This window comes from Bison bison, unplaced genomic scaffold (assembly GCF_000754665.1).
Source record: "Bison bison bison isolate TAMUID 2011002044 unplaced genomic scaffold, Bison_UMD1.0 scf7180017864508, whole genome shotgun sequence".
NCBI classification, from domain to species: domain Eukaryota; kingdom Metazoa; phylum Chordata; class Mammalia; order Artiodactyla; family Bovidae; genus Bison; species Bison bison.
In genome coordinates, this window is record NW_011495064.1 from 2885591 (window position 1) to 2895129 (window position 9539).

Consider the following 9539-nt stretch of genomic DNA (forward strand, 5'->3'; position numbering starts at 1 on the left):
CGGGGGTGTCATCGACCTCAACGCCTTTGAGCCCACACTGCCCAAGACGATGGTGGAGTTCCTGGAGCAGGGAGAAGCCACTCTGTCAGTGGTGAGAAGGTAAGTCAGCAGGCAGCACGACCCTGCCTCAGCTGCCCTGTTCTCCCTCGCTCCTCACCACCCCGTCCCCGCCCTGGGAAACAGAACCTGGGTAATTCTTTTGCAAAGAATCAGGGTAATGCTGGCTTCCTCTCTCTTAGCAAAGAGCCTTAGGAGTCTTGTGTGTCAATAGCCTCAGTTTACAGGGGCCCCAGGGAGAATGACTGGCCTTCCCAAGGCCACATACTTGGTGAGGGGGCAGGATTCTACTCTGCCCCACTGCCTTCCCGAGGGGGCTAAGGCCTGCTTGCTGGAGGGGTTGGGACCTGGGGCCCTAAGAGGACTGAAAAGATGTTCTTAAAGACAGTTCTTGGGTTTGAGTTGGATTAGGTAGGTGCCTCCCTGAACCCAGGAGCCCTATGGGATCTGGTCTAAAGACGCTGACACACAGGAAATTAAAAATTAAGTTAAAAAGCTAAAAACACTCTGAGATGTCATTTTCGCCTGTTAAGCTGATATAAATACGGATGTTTGACAGCACACAGTGTTGGTAACAGTATTTTCCCCCTACTTTCATATTCTTTCAAGATTAGAAACTCCGTCCCTGTCCTTTATTAGAGAATTGGGTGTATCTACTGTGCAGTAATATACAACTGTACAAAAAAGAGGAAGCTAGTAGACTTTATATGGTAAGATCTCTAAAATACATATTTTTTAAAAGATGTATATAACATGCTGTCATTGGCATAAAAAAGATGGGAGAAGAGTATACACAGAGTGACTGTGAAGATCCATACAGGACACAGCACTTGTCTATGGGGAGGGAGTGGGGCGACTAGGAGAAGGGGTGGAAGACAGAGCTTTCCCTTACCCCCATTTGCACCCTTTGAATTCACTTACATGGAAATTATTATGTATTTCTGTATTATGTAATTCTGTATTATGTTGTTATTTAGTCGCTAAGTAGTATCAGACTCTTTGCGACCCCACAGACTGTAGCTCACCAGGCCTCTCTGTCCATGGGACTCTCCAGGCAAGAATACCGGAGTGGGTTGCCATTTCCTTCTCCAGGGGATCTTCCCAACCCAGGGATTGAACCCTCGTCTCCTGCGTTGGCAGGTGGATTCTTTACCACTGAGCCACCTGCGAAAGCCCGTATTACCTCATGGGGGATCAGAAATCAACACTGGATGAGCATCAGCAGTGCTCTCATATCAAGGGGCAATAGCTGGGCTTGATTTTCAGTGCTGACTCTGATGGTTGATCTGGAAAGTATGTTTTAAAAAGCAGAGCTTGGTGGCAGCTGCAGGATCTCCCCAGCAAACCCCTCTCTCCTGTTCTGGTCTTTGCAGAGCACTGGCCACCCAGTTGCCAGTCCTCCCACGGTCAGAGGTGACGTTCCTGGCCCCAGTCACTCGGCCAGACAAGGTGGTGTGCGTGGGCATGAACTATGCGGACCACTGCAGAGAACAGAACGTGCCTGTGCCCAAGGAGCCCATCATCTTCAGCAAGTTCGCCAGCGCCATTGTGGGGCCCTATGACAACATCATCCTTCCGCCTGAGAGCCAGGTGGGTGCCCGCCCTCCAGTCCCCCACCCCGAGTCCCTGGGGCCATCACAGGTGCTCAGCGTCCAGCCTGAGGGAACCACCTGCTGCTCAGTAGTGCATTAAACAGAAACTCCAGGGTGTTATACAGTGATAAGACAGCTCCTGGGGGAGAAAAAGACATTAATTGTTTTCCTGTTTGATTATAAAAGTAATATACTTGCTTTATAGAAAATAAAATATGTAAAGAAATTATAAATTTCATAATTTTCAAAATTATGTATAAATTATGTATAAAGAAATGAAAAGCTACACATGTCCCCACTGTGCAGGGCTTGCAACATTTGTTTTACTATATATCTTCCCAGAATTTTTTTTCCTTTTGAACTTGTGTTTTGGGGGAATAGCCAATTAACCATGTTGTGATGGTTTCAGGTGAGCAGCAGAGGGACTCAGCCATACACATACACGTGTCCATTCTCCTGCAAACGCCCCTCCCATCCAGGCTCACATGACATTGGGCAGAGTTCCCTGTGCTGTACAAAAGGTCTGACCTTGGTGGTTATCCATCTTAAATACAGCAGTGTGTACATGTTCATCCCGAACTCCCTAACCATCCCTTCCCCCTGTCCCAGCAACCGTCAATTCATTCTAGCCAGTGAGTCTCTGTTTTGTAATTAAGTTCATTTGTATCATTTCCCTTTATTATTCCACACATAATCCCCAGGGTTTTTCTGTTTCTGTCTCTTTACACTGTGCATATGCCTACCATTTACTTAAGTTCCCCATCAAGGACATTTTTCATGCCATTAAATATTCTCCCCAATGGTTTTTAGGTCACTGCTTAGTTTTCTCTTGTGTCAGTGGCGATAATTCATTCAATAGTCCTCATATTGCTAAATAGGTTGTTTCCAGTTTTTAGCTTTTATAATGTTGCAGTGAATATCATTATAGAAGAGACTTTGCACATCCGTCAACGTGTGGTTATTTCCTTTAAATTAACTCTTAGAATGTGAGTGTCTTTGTCAGAGTATAGGCAGGGTTTCAAAAATTAGCCAGAGTGACCTTCGGCTGCAAAAGCAGTTTACATATCCACCAGCAGTGTATGTACCCGTACTAGTACTTTAAAATTTTTAGTTTAGAAATACTTTGAAAATTATAGAAAAGTTGGGGGAAAAACACGCAGCGACTGCCCAGAGTCTTGACCTGGAGTCACCACGTGCATTTTGCCGTCTTTGCTTTTCTCTCTCTGCCTCCCCGCCCTGCTTTCCCGCTTCTCTGCTGCTTTCCTTCCCTCCTGCCCCACAGCCACACACACTGTTTAAAGAGGGGTTAGTAGAAGGAACTTTACAAAGTAAATTGTAGACGTTGAGCCGGTTCACTCATAATTGCAAGTCATGTAGCAGAGCAGTCCTGCCCCTGGTTTCCTTACCCTCCGGCTCTCCACCCAGGCGACCCTTCCCAGTAAAGTCTGTTGCTTTGTCAGCAAAAAAGAAAGTTCACTCATAGAAACTTCAGCATACGTCTCCTGGGAATAAGGACAGTGTCCTACATGACCACAATACCATTACCACAGCTAAGAAAGTTAATATTAACCATAGCTAATACATAGTCCAACTGGGAATATTACCCGTTGCCTCCAAAGGTGACTTTTAACTTGGGTCCCGTTTTGATTTTTGGAGTTGGTCCAGGATCAGTCAGGGTCACACATTGTTTTTGGTTGTATCTCTTAGTGCCTTTTGTCTAGAACAGGGATTCACACTTTTTCTCAGAGGGCCAGTTAATAGTGAGTGCTCGGCTCTGAGCGCCCAGCAGTGTCTGTAGTGGCAGCTCAGCTTGGCCGCTGCTGTGTGGAAGCAGCCTGGATGGTCCATGGAGGAACATGGCTGTGTCCAGGAAAACGTCATTTACAGGAACACAGACAGCAGACAAGCAAGGATTTGGCCTGTGGGCCTCAGCTTGCTGACCCCTGATCTCAGCAGTTTTTCTCCCTACCCTTTTTTACCTTTCATGACAGACTTTTTGAAGAAATCAGGCACATTGTCTCATAGCGTGTCTCACACTCTGGATTTGTCTGGTCAGTTCGTCATGATTAGATTCAGGTTAAACATTTTTGTAGAGTTCTACACAGCTTAATCTGTTCAGGCTGCTGTAACAAAATACTGTAGAATGGGTGACTTATAAAACAACACTTGAGTTCTTGAAATTCTGGAGGCTGGGAAGTCCAAGATCAGGGCACCAACAGATTATGTGCCTGGTGAGGGCTCCCTTTCTGTCCACAGGTGAGTGTCTCTTCACCGTGTCTTGGGTTATGGAAGTGAGCTTTCCTCATGGGGGCTCTGCCCTCGTCACCTAAGCACCTCTCGTGCCCTCACACCTCATGCCCTCACACTGGGGTTTAGGTTTCAGTCTGAGAGCGGGGGATGGGGCAGGACACCGACATTGCTGAGGCAGCAGGCGCGTGCTTGCATCACGTCCAGTGTCGGGTGGTCCTGAAGTTTGATCGCCTAGTTTCCTTGATGCTCACGTGACCTCTCCGTGGTAAGGTGCCTTTCACTGTGGTAACTGGTAAACAGTCTGCAGAAGAGTCACTGAAGCCACGTGACTATCTTATTTGCCCCACAAGTTCTCTTCCAGGGATCATCTGGTCACCCTTCCCTGAATCCATTACTGCAGTAAGGGTTAGAAAAAGGTGACTTTTTCTTTCTGTCATGCCTTCTACTTTTATTAGCTGGTATTCTGTGGAGAAACACCGCTTGGCTCTTTGTTTTACCCCTGTCCCGTTTTCACTGTAAATTCCTGACTTTTACTTTTATCCAATATGTCATAGTCCATAGTCCATCATGGACATTCTTTCTGATACTCAGAGGATCTGTTTGGTCAGGGGGCGGCTTTCGGATGGCCCCCACCCACAGCACTTTCTGAGCACCTCCTTCCTACAGCGAAGCAGTTCCATGCTTGTCTCGTACTCTCATCACCGACATGGACTTGGCCGTTTCCCGAGGAATCCAGTTCTTTTTTGTGTTCACGGTTGTTACTATTAGAAAAGTCAGTTTGCATGGCTAACTTGTATCTACTATATATTTGCGCTTTGCTGATTATGGAACGGGCTGAGCATGTTTTCCTTTTTGTGGCCCTGTGTATTTATTTTTGTAAACTGCTTATTCAACCTTTGGCCCACATTTATTTTGGCATGTTGATCTTATTTGAGTGAGTTAGTGCATTAAAGCACTTAGAATAGTGTCTGGCAAACAAGTAGGGCTCGCTATTGTTACTCGGTATTTATCCTTTTTTGGAAGTATCAAGAGTGATTTTGGTAAACCCCCCACCCCCACCAGATTGCTCCTCTGCAGTCACTGGAGCCACTCTGCCTGCCTGCAGCGGTGCTGCCTCCACTGCCCCGAGGCTACGGTCCACACGCAACACCTCCCCTGCGGGCCCTCCCCTAGGGTTGTGGTCTTCCACACGCGGCCCGGCAGCCACCCCACCGTTCGAGGCCTGGCCCTGTGGCAGGAGCCCCTTAGCGGAATAACGGGGCCCGGAGCCAGGCAGCTTACTGCCCTTCCCGCCCCACAGGAGGTGGACTGGGAAGTGGAGCTGGCCGTGGCCATCGGAAAGAGAGGCAAGTACATCAAGGTGAGGGAGAGAGGGCCGGCTATCCTGGCACCGCGAAGTGGTTGGCATCTACCCGCTCCTGACACTGCCTTGCCCCTCACCCACCACCACCTCTGGCTACCTCCAGCCACTAACATGGGACCAAGGCTTTGGGACCCTTTGTGATAGGGCTTGGTGTCACCATGAGCTAACCTCCAATCTGGCCAAATCCCCTGCCCCCAACAGGCTACAGATGCCATGGCCCATGTGGCTGGCTTCACTGTGGCACACGACGTGAGTGCCCGTGACTGGCAGATGAGACGCAATGGAAAGCAGTGGTTGCTGGGGAAAACCTTTGACACCTTCTGCCCTCTGGGCCCTGCCTTGGTGACCAAGGACAGCGTGGCAGGTAGGTCTCTGACGGCCCGCTGGGCAGCTTCTCTCCTTCCTCCTGCATAGATATGTCAGCGAAGCCACTTTCCAGTAGGGGAGTGAGGGGCGTGGCCCGCCGAGGGCCCGTCCCCAGCTGCCCTTTCGTTGACGGTTGGATTAGAGCAGATCTCTCCACTGGCCTCCCTTCCCGTCCCCACTGTAGAGGCCTACAGCAGCAGAGGCGGTGACTGTGCACTCAGGACGTGAATTACAGGGTAGGGCTCTCTCCTGACGGCTGGGTCAGGCTTCCTCTGGCTGCCACCATCTGGGAGAGTCCTTACGTTGGAAGGAAGCAGAGATGGCCTTGGAGCATCACAGAGAACAGCTGTTCCTGAGTCCCCGGCCCTTTCTTTAGTGAAGGAGATGGGAGCTAACCCCCAGGGCCTCACCCAGCCACCGTGTAGCCTGGTGGCAGCAGCTTCAAGCAGCAAGGGCACAGTGGGAGCCTGGAGAAAAGACGGGGGTGAAGAGGACAGCACAGCCCCGGGCAGGAGTTGTCTGTGTAATTCAGCCTCACAGCACCCTGGGCAGTCAGTCATCAGTGAAAGTACACTGTGCTCCTGGGGGCGTGCTTGTGAATGTGTGAAACACCAGGAAGTTAGGACGAAAGTGCTGGTTACCCAGGACACATTTACAGGTCAGCCGTCAGGTGCAGGAGTCTTCCCTACTGCTCAGGCTCTTACCCTGTGGCTTTATATCACCCAGTCAGCCTCTGCTGCAGATAGAATCTGTTTTTTAAGGCAAAACCCAGCCACTGTTCTCAGCCCCTGGAGTCTGGAACACCCCCTCATTAACCCACCCAGTGACCACTGGTGGGCGCTCTGCTGGGTGGTGGGCACAGGGAGGCCTGGGCAGGCCAGAGTCCACACAGACTCCAGGGTGGGGAGCCAGCAGACAGGCCTCTGCCTGGCAAGTTACAAGGCCACCTGTGCTCTCGTTTCCTGGTTGTCAGGAGGGGGTTGGGGGTCGGAAGGGAGAATCCCAAATATGTCGTTTTTGCGTTTCAGACCCACACAACCTAAAGATCTGCTGTCGAGTGAATGGGGAAGTGATGCAGAGCAGCAATACCAACCAGATGGTGTTTAAGACAGAAGAGCTGATAGCCTGGGTCTCCCAGTAAGTGGGGCGGAGCCTGGCCCCAACCACCACCTGGGGGCTTTACCCCCCATGCCAGGCTGTGGCACCCCAGCCCCTGACCTCACCTGGCCCTTCTGCCTCTAGGTTCGTCACTCTTTACCCAGGGGACATCATCCTGACCGGGACGCCCCCAGGTGTGGGTGTGTTCAGGAAGCCTCCTGTCTTCCTCAAGGTAGGTTGGCTGAGTGAGGAAAGGCAGAGGCCTGGTGGCGTTGGCTCAGACTATGTGCAGACATGTGCACGCCACACCTCAGGCCTGACAGCCTCATGGCCCACTCTATTGCAGAAAGGCGATGAAGTCCAGTGTGAGATTGAAGAACTGGGTGTCATCATCAACAAGGTGGTGTGATGCCTTCTGCTGCAAGCAGAAGGGGCATTTGTTCCCACGGAGCCCAACATGACAAGAGGCCCGGTGCCAGCCCCTTCGAGGCTTCTCTTCAGGTAGAGGGAGAGGAGATGGTGCTTACCTCCTCAATAAACTTCTTTTTATCTTCCTTTAGGATGTGTTTCCAGGAGTGAGAGGGCATTCCCACCCAGTGGGGAAGGAGAGCAGATACATACACATGATCACACCAGAGAAACAGTGCTGAGCCTGGGCACAGGGGACTCATCCAGTCCTCTAGTTTATTGCAGCAAAGGATGCAGAAAACAAGGCATAGTCAAACCGCAAAAATTTGACAGTCCAGCTAATAAGTCTTCTGCCTCAGGGCAGGGCTGCGGTCCAGGGCTGAAAAGTCTCGACATGGGCTCCTCCCCACCGTTCTAGCTACAGATGAACTGCCGGATGAACTGTCCCAGCTTTTCCTGGCTATCCCGGCTGGCGAAGGCAGGGGACAGGTGGAGCATGGGGCCTGTGGGGCCGGGCGTCTGCTGCAGCACCTGAGCCGCAGAGAAGGGCTCTGAGTGCTCACATGGGCGCTGGGCCCCTCCCCTGGAAAACTGACCCCCTAAGCCTTAGTGTCTGAGGTCAAATGCTGCCTCTCAAACATCCTGATACCCCACCTGGGAGCAGGATGAGCCAGTGGTCAGGGAGACAGAGGAGCAGGAAAACTGTCCTACCTTCCCCAGCTACTGTCTGCACGCCTGCTCTTGGGAAACCCTGGGTAAATCCCCGAGTGGGTACAGCCAGCTCCCCTCAGCAGCTCTGTCAGGGTATGGGGGTGGGAGGCAGGGGGACAGGAGGATGGAGAGACCGGCCCCTCTCACCCCCAAGTCTCTGAAGGTCCAGATGGCACTGATGGCAAGATTTGGGTCCGCACACTCTGGATGAAAGAGAAGTGAAGGCTGTAGGTGGCGACAGTCCCCTGGCACAGCTTCTCTTCTCTTTAAAGAGGGAACAGCCCAAGGAGAGGACTCAAGCTGGACCCAAAGGCCTCTACACTGCAGCCAGTACTCCTGACCTTGGGCTTTCATTGCCCACTAGGGGGCAGCAGCCAGCAGCCTGCCTCCCGGGGCCTGGGCTGGCTGCTGGGACTCACCGAAGAGCCCTTCCTCCTGGGCTGTGGCCCGTAAGAACTGGAACAACTGCTCCGTGTAGCCGGACTCTGTGAGGGAGAGAGTCTGAAACCTGGGCCCCACGAAGGCAGAGCTCACCCCGCACCGTATTCGGCCTCTCCTTAGGATGGCACGGTGTGCGGGCCTCACCCGTATCCGGGAGCCGTCCTCGGTGGAGGAAGGCGGCAGCCTGCGCAAAAGCCTTCAGCACTGGGCTGAGCAGGCGGCAGAGGAAGAGAAAGAAGTCGGGGCAGCGCGACTGCTGGCTGAGCTGTAAGGGGACAGGCCAGGGTGAGGGCGGCTCCCACCGCCTCCCCCGCCCTCCCCAGCGGCGCCCCACGCACCCTGAAGTAGCGGCCCTCCGCCTCCTCGAAGTCGTCGCTGTCGCTGTCGGTGAAGTCCCCGCTCAGTTTCCACAGCAGTCTCGCACTCAAACGCTGCCTCCCTGTGTCACAGGCTGGCTGGGAGCCCGGGGTCTGAGGGCCGGGAGAGCCACGGGGCCCTGTCAGGCTGGCCAAGGGCCAGTCTCGAGGCCCCCCAACGGGGTACATGGCCATCCAGATGCCGGGAGGTGAAACCAGACGCAGACCTGGGGGGCCGAGGAGGATGCCCCAGGCCACGCCAGACGGTGACAGCTGCTGAGAGGACAGGAGTGCCTACCACAGGGGCCACAGCCCCTGTGGACAAGAGATGTGGAGGGCAGGGGGTCTGCAGAAGCCCCCAGAGGTGCGCCTGTCAAGTTCTGCCAGTACAGGCACGCACGGGTCCAGTGCAGGCGTGGTGACACCCCGAGGTGGAGTGTGGCGGCGGCAGGACCCAGGCGTCTATTCAGCTGGGACTGGGGCTGCCCTCCCCCACCCTCACACAGGGCAGAGGAGCCGGGCTCCAGGCAGGGCCTTCTGTCTGCAGCCCCCTTCCTACCTCCTCAGCCACGAGGAGCCCGCACTGGATGAGACGGTCCAGCACCTCCTGACAGTAGCAGTAGCAAGACTGGCAGGGCTGAGGGGCGACAGGCACCAGTGTGAGCTCAGGCAAGCCTGACCAGACCTGCTGCTACAGGGCTGGGGCAGGCGGGGAGGCACAGGACTGAGTGGGCTGCGGAGGAGGCCTGACCTGCAGCAGCAGCAGGTCCTGTGGCAGCAAGTGTAGCAGCAGCAGGATCTGGCAGTACAGCTCCTTCTGGCTCAGCAGCTCGACGCCCTGCAGTTCCCAGGGGCCCTCGGGCGGCACCCTGCCTGCCAGCAGCCCTCGCACCGCAC

The 9539-nt window shown here is 53.4% G+C and overlaps 2 protein-coding genes across 4 annotated transcripts in view; one reads left to right on the plus strand and one right to left on the minus strand.

Annotated features, from left to right (window-relative positions):
* Positions 1 to 7285, plus strand: part of FAHD2A (fumarylacetoacetate hydrolase domain containing 2A) — an 11100-nt gene extending 3815 nt beyond the window's left edge. For 2 of the 3 annotated variants that reach the window (XM_010829577.1, XM_010829576.1), the window contains 7 exons: positions 1 to 99; positions 1431 to 1647; positions 5200 to 5259; positions 5464 to 5626; positions 6657 to 6765; positions 6871 to 6958; positions 7073 to 7285. In XM_010829577.1, coding sequence (XP_010827879.1) covers positions 1 to 99; positions 1431 to 1647; positions 5200 to 5259; positions 5464 to 5626; positions 6657 to 6765; positions 6871 to 6958; positions 7073 to 7135 — 799 coding nt within the window. In that variant the 3' untranslated portion in view covers positions 7136 to 7285. The remainder of the gene's footprint in view (positions 100 to 1430; positions 1648 to 5199; positions 5260 to 5463; positions 5627 to 6656; positions 6766 to 6870; positions 6959 to 7072) is intronic. The other variant, XM_010829578.1, reaches the window with a different exon arrangement.
* An 88-nt stretch (positions 7286 to 7373) lies between these two features.
* Positions 7374 to 9539, minus strand: part of GPAT2 (glycerol-3-phosphate acyltransferase 2, mitochondrial) — a 10253-nt gene continuing 8087 nt past the window's right edge. Inside the window, exons 15-21 of the mRNA XM_010829579.1 lie at positions 9394 to 9539; positions 9202 to 9279; positions 8625 to 8756; positions 8431 to 8551; positions 8265 to 8330; positions 7993 to 8048; positions 7374 to 7665 (exon numbers count right to left, since the gene is read on the minus strand). The exon at positions 9394 to 9539 is cut by the window's right edge and continues 2 nt beyond it. Of these exons, the coding sequence (XP_010827881.1) occupies positions 7549 to 7665; positions 7993 to 8048; positions 8265 to 8330; positions 8431 to 8551; positions 8625 to 8756; positions 9202 to 9279; positions 9394 to 9539 (716 nt within the window). The 3' untranslated portion in view covers positions 7374 to 7548. The remainder of the gene's footprint in view (positions 7666 to 7992; positions 8049 to 8264; positions 8331 to 8430; positions 8552 to 8624; positions 8757 to 9201; positions 9280 to 9393) is intronic.